We start from the raw sequence: 22,562 nt of genomic DNA, 5'->3' as shown, positions 1-22,562 counted from the left end.
TAGTATATAGCAGAATAATAGTTATCAATTCTAGTCTTTTCCTACCTAATCAAAATTAAACAAACAAAAATTTCCTATCCAAATTAAATACGGAGCTCTATAAGTTATAATAATACAAGAAAAATTGTTCTATTTATACGAATATGATATACCGTTGTAGAAACTTAGAACAATGAAAATGAAATAGAAACTTCGTTTATTCAATAATAAATTTACAAAGTTTCGTCTAAAGTACTCGTGAAGTGTTCAAAGTTTGTAGAGTATTTATTGCGATACAGTTTGTGATGGAATCGTATAATGCTGTGGATAGATTTGCGTTAATAAGCGAACACTTTTTTTATTTATATATTTTTAATTAATGAAAATTTATTTGAATAATAAACCACAAAGTCCTAATTAATATTTAATTAATTCAAAATCTTTTACTTCTTTTCTTTCAATTTTTGATAAAAGTTACCAAACTTACCGAATAAATATTATATTTTAATATATTTTGGAAATAAAAAGAATAAATTATTTATATTTTATTTATTTCCAAAACCTTACCTACCATATATTTAATCAATTTTTAAGTAAAATGTCAATATTAATAATCTTAATCAACTGTTGAAATAAATAATTGTCGCGTTTTTTTGGAACGGGTGATAATGTGTATTTACAAAGCGGAAATTGTACTAAAAATTAATATTATTATAGGTTAGTAACAGTCAAACGAATGAGGGCAACATTTATAATGTTTAATTTTTTTATATAATCAGTAAAAAGTTTGCGCGTAATTAAGCATCCCTTTTCGTTGCTCTTCACTGTATTCGTTTATGAACCCACAAAAAGTCTACATTTACGTAGGGAAAAAATAAAAATGTATTTTTTTATATTTAATAATAAAAGAATAACGTAAAATATAATACGCATATCGTAGCACGTAACTACAATATATTGTTCTCATATCGCGAACTATACTAACATTTTTATGAACTTATTTCGAGTAAATATTTTGTTATTATATTCACGTTTCGAATTATTTTAGAATTTCAAAAGAAATGTTAGACATGCAAAATTCAAGAGAACAATAAAAAGGTAAATTTTATGTATTAAAATATTTCGCTCTTAACAGTTAAATTATACAGTCATATCCTTATTACAAAGTAAAAGAATTTACTCCGCTCCGTGACGAAAAGACATTTTATTAAAATTTTTGTTCCTTTAGTTTATTTACACGTGTATTTAAAGTGTCTCAGTTATAATTCTGTCCCATTTATCGCTATAAGCACAAGGTAATCGTTTAGGTACATAACAATTAATGGGAATTTATAAGAAATTCGTTTTCGGTGTCATGATTTAGAACAATCGATGGTAGGTATAAGCTATATCCTCATTCATATTTTGGGTAGGAGGACTTTGTCCAACTATGGCTGTTTAAACTATAATCTTATTTTATAGTTACATACCTATTTGTATTTTTTAGGTAGTTCTATTAAGTTTTAATGTTATTTTCATATCTTTTAAAACTATTGACAGTCTTTAACTACGACTTTACTTTTTAGACACAGTTTTTGTGACCATGTCTTCTCAAGTTCTATAACACTAATACTCGTATGAAAAATTAAATACAAAGCAGAGTGAGAATCTCTTGCTCCTGAATATCTCACGGCAGTCATTATTATACGGACTTCCTATAGCCACCCCCTCTCTTCCCGTGGGTGTCGTAAGAGGCAACTAAGGGATAACACAGTTCCACTACTACCTTGGAACTTATAAAGCCGACCGATGGCGGGATAACCATCCAACTACTGGGTTTAAAATACACAGGCCAAAGACGGGCAGCAACGTCTTAGGTACGACAATGCCAGCCCTGCGGTCATCAACCCGCCTACCCAGCGTGGTGACTAAGGGCAACACACATGAGTTCTCGCCATTTTTGGCGTGAACTTGTGGAGGCCTTTGTCCAGCAGTGGACTGCAATAGGCTGAAATGATGATGATGATGATGATGAAAATTTTTTAGTTATTATTCTATATATATTAATAATCATACATGCAGATTTTTCATAGGTATGTGGAACAAATTTGTAGATGCCTGAAGAAGATCTAATATAAGATTGAAACATCGCATGAATTTACAATAGAGATTTTGATTGACACCTTATGACCACTTCTCTGATAACTCCAATAATATATAGCTTTTGATCTTTTTCTTAATAATCTACATTACGTAGCAAGTAAAAATAATTTATATCATAAGTCAATTTAAGGTTGTTTTAATTTTTCAACATTATTTTAATACTTAAAAGTCTTTTAATTTCATTTATAAAATAATACAGCTAAAAATACAAATGAGAGACTTTGCTTTCAATATTGAAAGTCGTTAACAAAATAATTTTATACAATTATAAAATTTCTCCAGTGTTTGATCATTAATAAACTTCTAAAATGTAACGTACCGTAATTTCTTTTATCCTTTACTGCTAATTCAATATCTCTTTCGTTTTAATGATTAAAACAAATATAAACGAGTTTATATAATTAACTTTTTACAGTAAGAAGACAAGAAATATTTAAAGATTCATCATTTAAAAAAATCTAGGGCAATCTTAAATAAAACAATACAAAAACTTACCGTAATAGTTCTTAATCAAGTGTTCAAAGTATGAAATAATTTTACTTTACTATTAATTTAATGTCTAGAAATACCACTTTGAATATTAGCCTCGACAAAACAAACGGAAATGTTTGGAAACACACGACGAAGTTAAGGAATTCACGATCATTAGTCACGCAAGCAAGTAATTATAACTGTAAATAAAAAAATTATGACAATTTTATCTTATAGAACTCGTGTAATCTTTAGAACAAGTATTTAGGAATAGAATAACAATTACCAATTTTACAATACTATACATATTTCCAGTTCACAACTCGAGAAGTAATTAATTAATAAATAAATAATAAATAAGATATAAATCATAGTGTGTAGTACTTACGTTAGTGTTCCTATTGGTTGAAACGTGACGTTGTGTGTAACTGAGAATGACTATGAATGAACCATCCAACGCAAAATAGTATATTTCATTACAAGTGTGGAAAGGCTGTCATTGCAAAGAGTTCACAGGTTGACAGTCGGAACAGGTTGCAATGACGGTTCCGCATATGTACTGAACGACTATTTTTAATACAGTTGCGACAAAATGAAGCAATTTAATAAAATAGTAAAAAGAAAATTTCTGAAAAATGGCGGCAACCGTAGAATATAAGCAGAGTTTTTTTTTCTTCACACATTCTGGTAGGCAAAGGGAACTATGCCCATACAGCCAAGTCTTCAGTAGAAGTTTTTTATTGATATGAAATGAAAATGAAATTTAATGAGATGAAATGAAATGAAACCTAACCAAACTCATTCAATCAAATCATCAAATCTGTTATTGAAACAAATTAGTAGCTTCTTTTTAGAAATATGCTTATTTGCATGAATCATAAAAACTTCTATGATTTTTTTTAGTAAAAACTTCATGGTTGGTTTTTCTTTTTAATAGACATTATTTTGACAGTTGGGAAAGAGAACGCACGATTTCGAGAAAGGTAAAAAAAGGCACGAGTATGTAATAGCCGTAACTGTATTAAAAAGAATTTTTCAGTTCGAACCTTGTATTGCGTACGACTTTTACCTCGTATTGGAACTACTTACGTTCCTAAACATTTTTGAATATTTAGAATTCTTAATGTGTGGGTAACACAAAAATAAAATCGTACATACTTACGTTCCTGTTATTATTGCATTTAAACAAATGTAGGACTGAATGATAAATCAATTATTAGAATCAAGTATAAATGTTGTTATAATCGGGTAATAATATCAATTTTAAAACTAGAACAATTGTTAGTATCGATTATTGATATGAATCTATATTTAAAGTGAATGATATACGTAGGGTAGATTGAAATAAGAGGTTAGACGTAAGAATAATCAAGATGCAATGTCAGTCTTGGAGAAAAATTCAACGTGAATCGATCAAGCAGTGAAATAAATCAGTAAATATTTTTGTGATTCAAGTTTATTTAATTGAAAACTGAACTGATTTTACATAAACAAAGTTTTCAGTTTATAATATTAGTAGAGATATAGAGTTATCGGTTTTTTATTTTCATTTCGATTCAGCTCGATATTTCGACATTGTCTCGTTCACGAGACTGAAATTTGCGGGTAGATGTTGACGGCATTAGAAGTGTCCATACCGGACTACCCCCTTTCTCGTACGTTTGTTGCGTAATCTATACAAATCAATAAAATTCGAGTGTCTGTTTGTAATATTAAAATAACCGCTTTTTACTAAATGAATATGGTTGTATACACGATACATACACCAAAATAACATTTTTTACACTTTTTGTCTGTCTGTCTGTCTCTCTGTCTGTCTGACTGTTTGTTTGTTCTTGCTGATCTCTGAAACGGCTGGACTAATTTTGACGGGACTTTCGCTGGCAGATAGTTGATATAGTAAGGAGTAACTTAGGCTACTTTTATTTAAGTTTTTTTTTTCATTTTATTATTCTGCAAACTGAACAAAACCTTTTTTGTTAAATTCCCAGCTAGTTTTAGTTATAAAAATAACGATGTTAATTTAAAATGTTATATATAATTATCAATTTTATCTAATTTCAGTAGCATATATTACACTATTGAATTTGTATAATAATTCTGTGTTTGTTTGGAGTCAATACGCAAATTATCCTGAGTTGTACATTGGTTTCACAACTATTTGTTTAGAGAACAACAGTTTATTCGTATTGGGAATACTACTCTTAGTGTAGCAATCTCAGAAACTCCTATGGGAAATATACTATCCCACTTTTTTGCCATCTATATTCATACAGTCACGGAACTACTCATCTTTTCTTTTATTTTGAAGCAAACAATCAACAAATCAAATAATCTTAAGAAGAATGAGTATAGCCACTCGTTCTTCTTAAGATTTGCAGATATTTTAAATTGAATTAAAGGTATCTATGTAATAAACTAAATATAATATTTTTTATTAAGGTACAGTAGAAATAGCTTGCTCAGGAGCAGCTAGACTGAGGTTTTAATTATCTATACTTGAATATGTACAAAAGCAAACACATTTTTAATTAATTATACAAATGTGCGATATGGGACTGGATATGAATTTCACGAAGTAAAGACGTCTCTAAGTTAAAAAAAAAAAAAAAAAAAAAAAAAACTAAAGTATTTCATTTCGTTTGTAAGAATTGAATATGTGATAGTTCCTAAGAATACGAGGCATGCCTTTTAAGTTTTGTCGTTTGCAGAAAAAAACACAACTAGAACCTAATAGCACTTTATTGTTTTTCAAAGTATTTACATAGCTTAGCATGCTTATACAAAAATGGTAATGAACCTTTGCCCTCTAACTATAGGCCTATCTCACTCATAACACCACTCAGTAAAATAATAGAGAAGGTTGTTCATAAAAGACTTACACAATATATGGAGAAATACAATCTTTTATCTCAATTCCAATTTGGATTTAGGCGCAATAAATCCACTGATGATGCTGTTCTTTGCTTAACTTCAAAAATTGTTCAGTATCTTGATAAAGGGCTGAAATGTTTAGGCGTCTTCCTGGACCTGCAGAAGGCTTTTGACACAATATCTATCCCTATACTGTTAGCACGCATGGAAGGATACGGTATAAGAGGTGTTTCACTCAACTGGTTTCGGGATTACTTGACAAACAGGAGTCAGAGAGCTAAAATAGAACAACACTATAGTAATATTTCAGTGTGCACGTATGGCGTACCGCAAGGCAGTACGCTGGGACCGACATTATTTATATTGTATTTTAATGATCTATGCAATTTACTATGTCATGGAACTGATACTGTTATGTTTGCAGATGATACAGTTTTTCTTTTTAGAGGAAATGATTGGGAGACAGTATTCGAACATGCTGAAAGAGGCCTAAAGAAAATTTCTGCTTGGCTAGAAGACAATCTCTTGAGTTTAAATATTAACAAAACTCATTATATTACATTTTGTAAAACTGATGCTACAAAACCTTGTAATAATCTTAAGCTGAAAATACATACCTACCCATGCAATAGAGATTTACTAAGCCCTAAGTTATGTAACTGTCCACACCTGTCAAAAAGTGATAAAATCAAATACCTTGGAATAACATTAGATTATAAGTTAACTTGGGAACTGCAAATATCTAATCTTTCAAATAGAATACGGAAATTAATATACGTGTTTAAGAACTTGTGAGAAAATATACACGAAAAACTCATGATGCGTATATACAAGGCACTTGCAGAAAGTTTAATTATGTATTGTATCAGTTCGTGGGGTGGAGCTTCAAAAACATACTTCTTAGAAGCCGAAAGAGCACAAAGAGCACTACTTAAAGTCATTAAAGGCCTACCATACAGATTCTCGACATCAGAATTATACAAGAAATGTGAAGTGCTTACTATAAGAAAATTATACACTCCTTGCGTAGATATCACCCTAACACCATACCTACACATATAGATAACAACAAAAGGATTACAAGACTACCACTGCCACCTTGTAGAACTCAGTTTGCCAAAAGACATTTCGACTACAATGCCCCAAAACTATTTAACATTATAAATGATAAAATTAAAATTAAAGAATTAGGATCCCGTGATTTAAAAAAGATAGTAACTAATTGGCTTAAAACACAAGACTATGAAAATATTGAAAATCTATTCGTACCAATAAAATAATAGGTCAAACTCACTCCAAATCACAGCTAAACGCAGACACTTATTTACATACTCATACACAAACACATACACAAACACATACACATACAACACACGCACACTCACACGCACACATATCCACACACACACACACACACACACACACACACACACACACACACACACATTCAATCACAACGAAACACACACTAATGATTTTTTTTCCCATACTTTAATAATTGTCAACCTTTTTCGTTTTCAAATTCTGTGTTTATAATTTTAAATTTTAATTTTTGTTTTATTATTGTGTTATTGTCATCCTTGTCTACAGTTTCAATTATGTTTTCGCTATCTGAACGCAAAGTCTGATTATGTAACAATAAACAAATATTTGGGGAAGACACTGTGGCCTGTAACACAGCTTCTCTTAAGCTAGCACAGTTCGCAGGGCTGGCTTCTAGATAATGTAAACCACATAATTTGAGCAAATAAAACTATTTTATTATTATTATTATTATTAGCTTAATACACTTTTTTATTCGCTTAAACCAGTTATTATAACATTTATTCCACTCTAAAGTGGGGCTGTTCAAAATGGCTGACAAAGCTGAACGCTGAAAGCATCGACTACTTCTTCACCGGACTGGAACCTTTGACCACAAGTTTTTTCTTAATTTTAGGAAATTTAAAGAAATCGTTAGAGTTTAGGTCAGGACTGTGTGGAGGATAGTCAAGAATTTCTACTTTTTCCTGCTTCAAATACGCAATCGTTTGACATGCGCTGTGTGAGCTAGCGTTGTCGTGGTGCAGGATAGTGCGTCGCTTTGAGTTACATTTTCGAAGTTCGGCGAAGATTTGTGGTAAACAAACTGTGTTATACCACTCTGCGTTAACCGTTCCACGATATTCAAGTGCAATAATCGCAACATGGCCGGTTTTTCCAACGAACGTGGCCACTATATTTGAAGTGCTTCGAGAACGAACAACTTTAGTCGGCTTTAGCTCGTCTTGAAAGACCAAGATTGTAGATTATTGTCTGGAATTAGGACCGTAGGCATAGATCCAAGATTCGTTACCACTAATAATGTCGTAGATGTGATTTGACTCTCCTCGGTTGAGCCTTTGCAAAGTTATCTTACACCATCTGATGTGGGCCGCCTTGTGATCGTCAGAAAGCAGATGCGGTATCCAACGGCAAACTAGCTTTCTCACACCAAGCGCTTCATGCAAGATCTTCTGAATGGTTGTCTCTGAGATGTCTAATAGAGCCTCTATCTCTCGATACGTCACATGACGATCTTCGAGAATTAGTTGTCTCACAGCAATGATGTTATCTTCAATGAAGGCGGATTTTGGGCGTCCTTCACGAGATTTGTCACTTACACTAGTATGTCCACGCTAGAATTCTAAATACCACCGTTCGACAGTCCGCAGACATGGGGCTTCGTCACTGAACACAGATGTTAACTCTTCAAAACACTGAAGCCGTGTCAGGCCTCTTCTAAAGTTGTAGAAAATTATTGCACGAACATTTTCCTTAAAAAGATTCATTTTCGTACGTAACCTGACAGATTCCAATCGACGTTGTAACTAAACAATAGCATTAATCCTAATACTTTCAACTGTTTTGAGATTCAAAATTTAAACACATTCGAATATAGAAAAGTTCCAAATTCAAAATTGCCGGAAAATATGGAGACGACAGAATTTAAAAGGCATGCCTAGTATTACTGTATACGATATCTTATAGACAACCTTTTTAGGTTATCTATTATACAAAAAAAAAACAAATGTCTTCCATTTTTTAAATTATTGGAAAGTACAGAAATGATCCGCTTACTAAAATTACAAGGCATAAACGTAAATTACATTGTTGCAGGTTTAAAGCGCCATCATTTGAAGGCGACTTGAGTTCAGAAGCTTCTATTGATGCGGACACAGGTGCAACTGTCTTATTTGATTGCAGAGTAACCTCGTTGAGGGACAAAACGGTTAGTGTGATAAAGTACTAAATGACATTAAAACGTCTGCAAATAGAACTATGTCGCAGCTACAACAAACTAACACTGCTTTTAGCTTGTATTTACTGCATAATTGTTCCCCTATGCTACTTTTTGGTACAAACTAATAGTGTTGTTTGCTAACTGCTGCTGTTAATCTTTCTTGTTTTGCTACGTAAGTTACAAATTGAATGAATAAATCTCATATTTTATCGAGCTTTATTTCGTAAAAAATTATATATATTTGTATTAAATTTTGATTTGTATAAATATATATATATTAATTTTATTTCATATAAACCCTTTAGAATAATTAATTAATTATGAATACTTCTTTCAAAAATTATAATAATATAAATAGCAAAATTGCCAAGAATTATCTTACTGTCGATATTTTCCAATTTTTTTTTTGTCATTAGGTATCCTGGCTCAGAGTGTCTAATGGTGAAAATCTAGAACTGCTTACAGTGGACTTGGAAACTCACACAGCAGATTCGAGGTACAATATTTATATTACACAAATAAAATTAGTTTTATATCATTTTTTTAATTCGTAAGGCTGCTCCTATTCTCATTTTATTTTAGATAATATTAGCGACCCGCTCCGGCTTCGCAAGGGTGCAATGCTGATACTAAATATACTACAGATGTCTTTATTTATAGTATGAAGCTAGCTTATAGCATGGTTATTAACATAATAACAACATCCAAATATGCGTTGTTAGTTTACACGTCGTTACAGAATGCGTTGAAGAAATAAAGGTTCACTGCTCGTTTCCCGTAGGTGATAGCGTGATAATTTGTAGCCTATAAGTTGACCCGACTTCTTAATAATATTCGTGCCAAATTTGAAATAAATCCATGTAGTATTTTTTGACTTTGTCTCGGACATACATACAGACAAACAGACAAACAGACAAAATTTCTAAAAGCCACATTTTTGGCTTCGGTATCTATTGTAGATCACACCCCAAGTATTCTTTTAAAAAAATATTCAATGTACAGTTTTGACTTTCTACCATTTTATTATATGTATAAGATTGTTTTGGTACGCATGATGAACACATTTATCTCGGATAAGCTTTGATAAATAGTAATGAAATTATAACGGTTTTAGTAAAAAAAGGTAGGCGTAAAGTAAGGATAAAATTAAGAATATTTTTCAGAATGTATTTATACTTGTGTAAATTAAAATTATCTATTCATTGCATTAGAATTCATAAAGACGTCTTCCAATTACTAAACGAAGATTCATAAGAACTTTTCGTTAACCTTATAATTATATGTTTAATAATCTTCCATAGTTAACTAATATACCAAATTTCTTTATAAATCTATAATAATATGATAAAGATACAGAGTTTGTTTGTGTGCTTAAAAGCGCTAATAAATATATATACGCGGAAATAAATATTTGACTAAACACAAATATCCACTCCGAGCGGGTATCGAATCCGCAACCGTCGGTGTTTAGTCATCGCCGACACAGCACACGTACCATTACACCAGAGCGGTCGTCCGTACGCGGTACGATTACCGTAATATTTAAAAATTAAAATATTAATTTATTTAAACGAACTTAATGCAATAGGAATACTTACATTTCTTAACTTAATACTATTGTCAAAAAAATAATAATTACAAAGTACATCATAATTACATGCTAATTAAATGTATATAATAGAATAATAATAATAATAAAAATATAAAATAGTACATAAGTGTCAGTACAGTTGATGCTGGTATTCTGTTGCAGTATATGTATCTTACTTAAACAACTAAAAGTGCTGTAAAACGTCACTTAAAGCGTCACTAGCGTCAGCGCTACTGAGTTTCTGCATCAGTTGTTTCACACGACTTCACTCGCCATATTTTTTTCATACCTTACATCGGTCTTAAGCGGTAAACTTGAAGAATATTTTATTAAACGTCAAAAATGCAATTTACCTAGTTTGTAAATAATCAAGCGCTTGGCAGATAGTTTACAACGTAACGAGCTCATCTCAACTTACCCATTCAGGTACAAAGTGGACGTAGCGGGCGAGACTTGGAAGCTTAGTCTCTCGGATGCCAAAGTGCAGGATTCCGGGATATACGGTTGCCACGTGTCCACCCACCCGCCTATGTTGAAAAGATTTCAACTGGTTGTACATCGTGAGTTGAAATTATTCAGAATTATATGTTATCATTACTCTTTGAAAGTTCAATTAGTTATTTAAAATTCGGTGATGAATATCAAAAATCTGAATAGTGAAAAAATTATATGAAAAAATGGTTATGGTGATTTGAGCATCTACAAAAAAACAAAATAGTAAACATTTTTGAATATCATATCAAAAATTGACCGCTCCAGCGGGGTTCGAACCCGCGTCTCCGACTTGCCGTGTCGGCGCTCTAGCCAATTAAGCTATGGAACGATGCACCCGCTCGAGCGAAATTTTCGATATGATAATTTTTAATTTTCGGTTTAAGCGAACCGTGGCGCCGTCTATAGTGAGCTCTTTACAGAAACCCGTAACTATTCAAAGTTTCATATTACAATGAAAATCTTTGACAGGAGACGACACCGTGCTATTTTTAATATCTAATGTGGGTAACACAAAAATAAAAAATCTTAGATAACAAAATAGTAAATAACTTTTTCTAAGAAAAATATCATTATACAAAACAACTTAAATATAAAACAAATACATTGTTTTCTAATGTTTACGCGAATTTCACTCATTATAATGAAACAGAGGACTCCCGTTACCATGGTTGCTGTAAAGTATCCGAAATGTCGGGCATGTAAAAAACACAATAAGCCGCGATAAAAAACCGAAAAAGTTGTTTCATTATATAAAACAAATATTTATTTATTTCTATATCTCTAAATAAAACACAGCCTTGATTAATCCGTACTCAGCTTTACCGAAAAACAAATCTTTCTACGAAAATAATATTTTATTTCCATTCTGTTTACCTCAATAAGAAACAAAGAAAACATAATCCAATATATAGAAAATAAATAAAAGCGAATAAGAATATACGTACATAGTATAAACCTTATTTGTCGTAAGATATTTTTGTATAAAAATTTATATAGAGTGTTGTTTCCAGCGCCTGAAATGAAAATGAACAAAGAGGCTTTTCTCGAAAGCGGGGAGACACTATCTCTTAAATGCGCGGTATTGCATTTAAGTCCCGGTGACGTAACGCCAGAATTGCATTGGTATAGAGGCAACAGTACTACGCCTCTTGACGAGATACGGGGAGGAGTGCTCGTCGAAACAGACCTCTTGACGCTCACGAGTCATCTCCAGGTAAGCTATCTTATTTATTGGTCTTAAATAGTGCAGTATTTTTATGTGCTGATAATAAAAGCTTTATATTATTTATATTTATTATTATTATATTAATATTTATTTAGCTGATAATAAAAGAAATGTTTATGTGTTCTGTTTGTTCATTTTTAACCGAATTCCAAAAAAGAAGGAGGTTCTCAATTCGACTGTATTTATTTTTCATAATTTTTACTGGGTGGTTCGATTTTGATGATCCTTGCTTTATTCGAAAGCTGATGCTTGTTTTATGGTCCTGTTTAAATTTGATTGAGATCTAATGAGAGTTTTTGAGTAATCTTTGATAATGCATATTTACTTGACAATTTTTTTCGTCAAATTAAGTTGTATTACTTGTTGATAGGTTTTTTTTTTCGTTTGCAAGCAAACAAAAAATCCCTGTAAGAAAAGTCCTATTTAGATTCTTTATGACTATTACAATATTAACTTATATTAAGTAATTTTCTTACTTTTTTATAGTTGCTTAAAGACTTTTTTGTTTAAAAGATTAAGTGTTCGTTTTTAAAAGGGCTATTCTAATAATAATTAAAAAAAAAACATGTTTTGCACTTCATTTACAGGCTGGAATATTCCGCCTCTTGATAAGATTTTGTAATCTTGGTATAACCGTTTCCTTGACTTTTATACCCTTAGATTAGACGTTTCATAAATAATAATAATCGTGTTATAAGGTAAAAAAAATACCTCATTACAAAATAATAATATAAGGAAAGTTATTAGAGTTTTAGTGACTCGATTTTGCTAACAATTATGGATCTTTTGTCATCCGACCAATAAACATTGTTATTTTTTATTAATATACGTGCATTAATATATCGCTGTTTTACTTATCTTTATTTGCTGAACATTATACATTGCTGAATATTTTAAAAAAAATCATAAACTGATTCTATACTCGTATAGTATCAGAATCAGGCATTATAAAATTTTTGTATTACCTAGCCTAACATAATTATCTTTATATATATATATGTATGTTCGGGGATAACTTTGTCGTTTATGAACCGATTTTGATAATTCTTTTTTTGTTGGAAAGGAGATATCCCAAGTTTAGTACCATGATAAGGAAACCAGGATCTGATGATGGGATCCCAGAGAAATCGAGGGAAACTCTCGAAAATCCGCATTGACTTTTTACTGGGTGTACCGATTTTGACGATTTTTAATTTAATCGAAATCCGATGCTTATCATGTGGTCACATTTAAATTTTATCGTGATTTGATTACAAATTTTGGAATAATCTTTGATTATACGTATTTGCTTGATTATTTTTTCGTCTGCCTACGTTGTATTACTTGTCGATGTAATTGAAGTCGGTTTTTTTTCGTTTGCCAGCAAACACAATTATTGAGTTATAAGATTATTAATGCATATAATCATAAAAAGAAAACAATTAAACCTTGGAAGAAATTCTGAGATATCTAGAATATGATACAACTGCAATATGTCATAGTGGTAGTTCATACGGGGGTAGGTTGATTCAATATAATATGTTGTCACTGCAATCACGAAGAATTATTTCGGACATGATGTTTCTACACAAAATTCTCAATAACAGCGTTGATTGTCCACCAATACTTCAATTATTTCATTATAAGCATATAGCATTGACTGTCCACCAATACTTCAATTATTTCATTATAAGCATATAGCATTGATTCTCCACCAATACTTCAATTATTTCATTATAAGCATATAGTATTGATTGTCCACCAATACTTTAATTATTTCATTATAAGCATATAGCACTGAATGTCCACCAATACTTCAATTATTTTATTATAAGCATATAGCATTGATTGTCCACCAATACTTCAATTATTTCATTATAAGCATATAGCATTGATTGTCCACCAATACTTCAATTATTTCATTATAAGCATATAGCATTGATTGTCCACCAATACTTCAATTATTTCATTATAATATACCAAACAGATTACACAGGGAACCGCACGCCTTGTTAAATGCATCCCTCTATAGATCCAATTTGGGCAAGTATTCCCCTTTGGCTCGACTGGCACGTACTTATAACGATCTGTCGTCAAAAATTTCCGGCCTTGACATTACTTTTGATGGCTTGCATGCCTTTAGATTTAAAGTGATCAGTTTCTTTATTGCTTATTGTTTACTAGAATAATTTAATCGTTGATATTATTTTGATTCCAATTTGCTATTTACATAAAGTTATTGAGTTGTCAAATATTTATTTTTAAAAATCTATATCAATTTATCTAATTCAATATAAAATCTAATCTAATTCAATAATTAAATCTACTTTTTGATATATATATATTTTTTCATATATTTAATTTCATATTTACTATTTGATTATTGCGTGTTGTGATTACCTTTAAAAATAAATACAATTAAACTTCCTTAATCAATTATGAAAAATAATTATTTTTGTTTTATTGTTGTAATTTCTGTTGGTAACCCTAATGAATAAATAAATAAATATTTTTTTTATACAACTAGGTCGGTAAACAAGCGTACGGCTCACCTTATAGTAAGCTATTACCGTAGCTTATAGACGCCTGCAAAATCAGTAACATCGTAATTAAGTTGCCGACCCTAAACTCAATCCCACCAGGAGCTATGGTCACCTTACTCACCACAGGAACACAATGCTTGAAAGCAGTATTATTTAGATGTGATCTTCTGTAAGGTGTATTTCCCCAGTCCGATTGCTCCAGATTTTAGGCAGGATATTTCCTGCTATGTCCCACTTCAGTGTATTTCCTGATGTGTTCTATTTCAGTGCCTCTTATCTTATCTGTTTAATAGTGAGCGAGGCGTTTGGTGAAGACAGACTTTTTCAGCTTCTCTTCTAAATCTTACTGGATTCATGCCAAAACGACTAAACTTTTGCACTGGGAAGTTTACAAATTGCATCAGATTGTCAGTCCTGAAGTGGACGTAACATTGTTGAAACAAAATTTATAATAAAATCGTCTTTGGGGTGTAAACATTTTCTACCAGAAATTTTGTAACATCACGATTCAACTGGAGCGTAACAAGATAATCTTTTTTGAAGCAAGTATAATCACCCTTATCACAAACCAGCACAAACATTTTTTTTATAATAATAAATTAACGCTATAAACTCAACGGTCTCTAGTAGGATTTGGAACTACACAATACATAAAGCAGAAACGCTCAGACCACGACAAAAATCTATATGGTCAATACAAATGCTTGTCATATGCGGGGATCGAACCGACAAACGCCGGCGCCAACAACCATAAGCCGGTACTGTGTGTGAGCTTTGCGCCAACGCGTAGTGCATTGTCTAGAAAGGCATACCCAAGATCTATATAATGCCTAAATTTCTATTCATATACACCACGAATATGTACCAACAAAGCTTAAAGAAAATTACAGATTATGAAGATGATTAAAAATTATGAAGACAATAGGCAGACTTATGACAAATTAAACATTTGTTACAGACGACCCAAACATAAATAGGAAAATGATAAAATATTGTTATTTTCCAAATGTAATTTCAAATATGCAATAGAGTATTAAATAAATAAATAAAACCCTAATACCAAGGCTACTAAGTAAAAATGCTAATACTTGTATTCAAATATCTGCGTTTTGAACGTTTAATTGTATGAAATAAAAACATCACCAGTGGTGATCGAAAACGTGATGTTTGTATTTTTAGAGGGAATAGTATCAGGTGTTTTTCTGTGTCAAGCTCATCCCAAGGGCTCAATTTTTTCCAAATAAATTATATTCAACTATCCTTACATATGATCCTATTACTTCGATGATGCCATATGATCGTGACTGACATCAAGAAATTCGTCTTCATTCAGTATATCCTATTACATTAAAGATGTATTAGGTACAAATTGCCTACTAGTATCTATTCGCATGAAAATGATACGCTTGGTTGAGCTTCTAGTTCCCATTACAGTGTCTAGTTTCTTGAAGAGCTGAGATGCATACATTAGTCTGGGTGGTTCCGAGTCTAACATGAACTTCTGGGTAGATAGCTATCGCTGTTCCAACTTTCATGAATGTTTCAAAACTATTCCTATATTAAATGGTCATTTTATTTCATTTTTTTTGCTTTTAAAAATTGATATAATGATGTCTTTTATATATTAATATGATGAATGATAAAGCAAAAACTTTTTACGAAAATTGTGCGGAAGGAGTATGAAATTTCGCACACTTATAGTTTTGTATAGAGGTGCAGAATGCTGATATATTATTTTTTAAATTATCAATAAAAAAAAAAAAAAAAAAAACATTACACACTACCATATATTTGACATACTTACGCATATATTATACTCTTTTGTTTATTATTATAGAAGTATCTTTAACAACAGAACCTTAATAATGTTCAAATTTATACCTAATTTAAATTAATTATGGTCGAATTTCGACCAATGGGCGGCCATTAGTTATTATTATTTTTCATAATTATTTTCATAGTCATTATTAGTTTTATAGTCATACTCTTTAAAGGCTATTTTAATATTATCATTTATTATCAGAACGACATCGCTTCATGACAAAAGCTATAAAAGAAAACTTATTAAAATGTTCCTGGTGAAGTTGTCTTGAGCTGAATTTCCATATTTAATTGCGAATATTCCTTTATCTCAGTAGTTGTTATAATGTTTTTTGTATCTGTAATAAACTACTTGCAGTGAAACTCGCTTTTCCGATTATCTTCGTCAGAAAATTTTTCATACAACTTTTACTATAACGCTTTTAAAAATTATTGTAAGAAATAAAATTAAATATCGAATTCTATAATTAATATAATTCGTACCTATTTAGAAATGCTAAATTAAGGTTTTATATTTTTTGTTGAATATTTTTTTTTAAAAATTGTCACGTCTTCTGAATTACAAAATTAAGGCGTAAAAAAGGTCTATAAAGCCAATTGTAAATATAATATAATATATTTGTTGCGTACATAGCTAAAAATCTGAAGTTAAATATTGTTTGATTTTTATCATAATAATTCCTAGGAATCTAAAGTAACGGTGTAAAACGATACGTAGCCGTTTTCTTCTTCTTTAGGAGTAACGGCGTTCAATATACTAGCCATTTGAAACAGAAATAAAATATTAATGTTAGACTTAATTAATAAATTTAAAATTTTGACTAGCCCATTGGCGCAGTTTGTAGTGACCTGCTTTCCCCACCCCGAGTCTGGCTGTAATATAAATATTTATTTGTATATTCATATATGTATTATTTATAAGTATGTTTATCGAAAAAAAAATGTAGCTATAGTAGTCGGCTATTACCTTTAAAACAAGCATTAAGTTGCTTACTTTAGAAATAGACGACCGTGTGTGGATTGTGTAGATATTTATTTATTAAATAAATAATTAACGTTTCCGACTCAACGACTCTCAGTGATTTCTACTGATTTCCGTCCGGAAACGTATACAATATACAAAAAACCTAGATCACGATAAACATTTAAATGTACAAATGAACCTTTGGCTGCTGAACTAACGCGTTGCTTTAAAGGTAGTCTGAAGTCTATTATCAAACTTTTTAGTTCAACTGTAAGTCGTTTAAAATAAAACAATAAAGAAATATATATCTAACAGATACAGAAGTTAATCCATACTTACTGAACACCTTCAACAAACTATCATGATAATCAGATTATAAGGGTACGTCTTATTTACACCCCTTTTGTTTAACATTTACCCTCCCAAGTGATGAAACAAGTAGTTGATTAATTTCTGTACAAATATATCGTTTCCAAATATCATCTAAAAGTACATTAATTCAATTGTTCGCTTTCGAATGAATCGAATTGAATTTAAATGTTAGTCAAATTTACTGGAATTTTAAAAATACGGATTGGCTTTCGCAAACATTTTAATTGCTATGTATTTTCGCAGCGTTGATTCAATTATTGAAAATAAAGTTATTTTTAATAAAAAGAGGTAAGTGCGTGTTTGAATTACAGAGAGGTTTCCGTAACAAAAACAATTTTAAAATGACATATTTTAAGGTCAGGCTTAAATTGACGAATAAAATTACGTACCTTTTAGTGTCTCATTTCATACCTTTTTTTATTAAATAAGCATTTTAAAGCTAAATACAACTACTTCTAACTAACAATTTATCATTAATAAATTATACATAACTGACTGACTACTTAAACAATAAACTACTAACACTTAACTTAACACTTACTAACAACTTTCACAATAAAATCCATATTGTAAAATATTTCATGTCAAAAAAAAAGTGAATACAATAAGATACCTATACCATATATTAATATATTTCATTAAAAGATAACGCATTTTCGCTTCATTTAAATGTTCAATTATTAAATTCAGCGCCAAGTTAATGAAAACATAATTGAATATAAGTTTAATTCTGATATTTTTTTAATTAAATAACTACAATTTAAAAGCAAAAACAGGTGTACAATTCCAAACCACACCACGAAATCAATTTAGTAAAAGTTTATCAAAATAAAAGAAACGTTAAAACGTATTATTATTTAAAACTCTGTTTGAAAATTCTTTAAGTAACAAATTGTATTATTTCTCGTACAGTTTCGTGCCTAATTCAATCCTTTGTAAGACTAATCATATTACCGTGGTCACGTATTCTTTTATTTTCGCTAACTAACGTATACGAAGACAGAATTTTGAATTATTCTTATACAATCAGTTTTATACAACCGTCTAGTATTTTTAACATGAATTTAGCGGCTTAACGATTCGATATTAAATGACGATCAATGTTCACAAAGAATTAGATACTCGTTAATGATGATTATGTTTAATTATGTCATTAAAAAGTATAATACAATATCGTTATACACTCTACTCAAAATCACTACTCAAATGGATTATAGTAAGATTTTCACTGTTATTAAGTTTTAACGGAACTAAGAAAAAACTTCACAAATTAAGTTCAAGTCAAGGCTGAGACATCTTCGAGGAGGAAGTCAATAGGAGGAATCAGTTGAGCTCCATTTAAAGATTCCTCCCTGATCTGCAATACTTGAAAACAAAAATCTTTGAAAAATGTGTCCTGCCTGGTAACTTATAGTGTCGAGACGTGAACAGTGATGTTGGGACTAGTCCACAAGTTTAAAGTCACTTAACGTGCTATGTAACAGAAAACATTGAACACATATGCTTGGTGTCTTTCTCAAAGTTAAGATCAAACATGAGACGATCCGCGAGAGAACGAAATTGGGGTTGGTTGCGGACATTTTAGAGTCAGCAAGTTGAAGTACAGAAAAGAAAAATGAAATTTTCGTGAAAATTTTGCTTATTGATTCAATATCAAAATTAAAAACAATTATTCAAATTGGCTTCAAAAGCATATTCGAATAGACATTTTACAAAAACTTTAAATTTATTATTATTTTTAAAAGTAAAGCTACCACCGATTCCAAATTTAGATTCTGCAGAGAAGAATTGGCAAGAAATTTCGCGGTTACTCTTTTGAAAATATATACTGTGTTTTAGTACAAAATTAGTAATATCTTGCATGAATGCAATCTTTATCAACTTTGTAATTCTGCAACTAATAAAACGCTTTTCAATAAAAACTTTAAATTTATGTTAAGACAATTGCAAAATTGTTTGTGGGATTTTATTATACATCCTGCATGATTATTAAAAAACAAATAAAAAAACAGCACACTATCCGCATCTCTATTCTACTTTCAAATAATAATACCTATAAGATTCATTCGATATTCAAAATTGAAGATCATATTATAATGAAAACGTCATATCACGATACCAATATTAGATCGATCTCTGCTTAGTACCCCAGGGATATAATCTCCCAAATATGGATTACTTATATTTATATCGAAAATTTTCCACTGATCCTAGAATAAAAAGGATCATACAATATCTAGTACTCTTTTTTCTTTCTCAATCAATTACAACTATAAGCATCAAAATCAATGGAAATCCAACGGGATCAAGTTTTTTTTTTATACAAATCTAAAAATATTGTTTTATAAAATTCATCTTTATTTTTAGAGTGATACATCTTAGATTTCTTTGTTTTATCCTTCTGCAAAGAACCCTTTACTCAATGACCGTTATGAAGTCATTTAGTTTACGCATGATTTGAAAGAGATCGTACAGAATATATCCGATATTCATTATTCTGAATATTCTGTATTAGCTCTTGATGTTTATATTTCAACCACACTTAATTAAATCTTCGAAACAGTATGTTCAAATGGAAATGATTTTTTGTTCTGTTCTTCTAATCTATAAACCTTTCTTACTCGTATAGTCGATTTATATACATTCTAGAGCTTAGAAAAAAAAAAACTGTTAGTAGTAGTTTAAAAAACTGTTGCAAAATATATACATACGAAAGTCATGCATATTGTACCTTTTATTGCGGAAGTTAAGTTAAATTTTTCCATCTTTGTAATAAGTAAAAGTATAAATACACGTAAAGTAGATACATAAAACGAGTTTATACAAGTAAGCGCTATGCACAAGATATCTATCCTATTGAGTTAGCTCCCCACTGCCGTATTTAACTGACTTATTTCATTGACACTGAGGCCCTTTTTTTCGTGAAGTCAGCGTAAAATTCGACCTCAAAATTTGTATTCAGGGCAATGGTCAAACGTCGCATTTGTGAGTCGAATCGTTCAGTATATTTACCAATGTAATATAGTTTCTTTGACAAGTTCTTATATTTCGTTTTTCGTTATGATAGATAAGCTGTAGGGAAGCTTTTCTTGGTTGTCGGGTATGAGAAAGATAATAATAGATTCGATTGAATTGGGTAACAGAGAATTATTAAATAATTTGTAACATTTACTTTATTAACTTTAAATCAAAATATTTATATATAAAACAATTTATTCTATTAGGAAACGGATGGAATGATTTTGTTGTTAAAGAAATTTGTAGACATTATTTAAGAAAAAATATTAATTGATTAAAAACAATAGTGATCAAATAAAAAAAAATATGCTTAATTACTAACACCTATTAAAACGTTATGTATAATATATACGCATGTTACTAAAATTCGCGAACATTACTAAAAAATTTATATCAACACGAAAAATCATTGAAATACTTTTAGAACATCTTGGATGAAGCGGCCAAAGAAAGACGAGGTTCATTAACCTTTCTGTTCACAACTTATGGTATTCCACTTTTAAGATTTATATTCAAGCCTAGACGTACAAATTATTTCAAAGGCTTACTCAAAAATTTCTGTGTTACTTTATTGGAGTTTACTTTTTAGCAAAAGACATAAGGCGCGGTATCAAAACAAGATGGAGAGTGAAATAATGTAAAACAACGAAATAGTACGCTAATAGTGACGCAGTATAATAATTAAGCCAATATTAACTGTTCTGGTGCGAATAGCAAACGTCGCCTTATGATTTTATAATTTCATTATTTTAATTAATTATATTTTGATTAATTTAATAGAATATTTTTATTTTTTAATTTCGTGGTAATTGGCCGTAATGAGTAAATTTCAGTCGCGTGTCAGAGCCGACACTCACGCTTATAACCATACACTATGAGAGAATAATTAACAACTAAGGTAGGGCATGATAATACTTGTGATTTAATCAAAATCTGAAGCCGCTTGATCTGAGAAGTATCACGACCTTAAAGAAGATCACAGCTAAATAATACTGCTTTCAAGTAGCGTTGTCTTACTGTGGTGAGTAAGAGCTCCTGGGGGGATCGAAGTAGCATCGCCAACGCGCTTGCGATGCTTCAGGTGTTACAATCGTCTATAAGCTATGGTAATCGCTTACCTTCACGTTTCAGATTGTAATATCCCACTACTAGGCATAGGCCTCTTTCCCCATGTAGGAGAAGGATCAGAGCTTAATCCACCACGCATATACATGATAACAACCGGGACCGACGGCTTACCGTGCTCTCTGCACAAACACTGCACAAACACCCAGACCACGGCAAACACCTGTATGGCCAATACAAATGTTTGTCATGTGCGGGGATTGAACCCGCAACCGTCAGCGCAACAGGTACAATCCGTGGCTGTAACCGTTGCGCCAACGCGGCGTCGGCAACGGTAATCGCTTACCATCAGGTTATCCGTACCTTTGCTTGCCGACTTAATTGTGTAAAAAAGGAATGTTTCGTATGCATCGTTCAAATTTCTCATTATTTTATTCTATACAATAGAACACACACTGGAAATTGACATACTACTTAATAAAAGGTAAATATTTTTACCGTATTGATTAATATCTTTGATAGAATTCAGCGCGTTTCTGTAAACGTAATAGTTTTCTGGATCTGTAATAAAAATGGACGTTCCACGGGAAAATACCAATGATTTTTCGCTTTAACCTAAAGATTTTTATGATATCCCTATCAACGTAGATTTAGGTCACGATTTTTTTTTTTATGATATACGTATACTCGACCCGTAGTTTATAACAATAAATATCAACAAAATTATAATAAAAAAAAAAACTGCTGATTAAGAGATTTTT

General features: G+C 30.9%; 1 protein-coding gene across 1 annotated transcript in view; it reads left to right on the top strand.

The window, feature by feature from the left end:
- LOC123664235 (hemicentin-2-like) overlaps positions 1 to 22,562 on the top strand; it is a 58,243-nt gene that overhangs the window by 18,258 nt on the left and 17,423 nt on the right. The window contains exons 3-6 of the mRNA XM_045598829.1: positions 8,605 to 8,716; positions 9,145 to 9,224; positions 10,746 to 10,879; positions 11,825 to 12,027. Of these exons, the coding sequence (XP_045454785.1) occupies positions 8,605 to 8,716; positions 9,145 to 9,224; positions 10,746 to 10,879; positions 11,825 to 12,027 (529 nt within the window). The remainder of the gene's footprint in view (positions 1 to 8,604; positions 8,717 to 9,144; positions 9,225 to 10,745; positions 10,880 to 11,824; positions 12,028 to 22,562) is intronic.

This window comes from Melitaea cinxia, chromosome 21 (genome assembly GCF_905220565.1).
Source record: "Melitaea cinxia chromosome 21, ilMelCinx1.1, whole genome shotgun sequence".
Taxonomy (NCBI): Eukaryota; Metazoa; Arthropoda; class Insecta; order Lepidoptera; family Nymphalidae; genus Melitaea; species Melitaea cinxia.
Note: the sequence above shows the minus strand (reverse complement) of the source record. Positions and strands in the feature narration are given on the sequence as shown.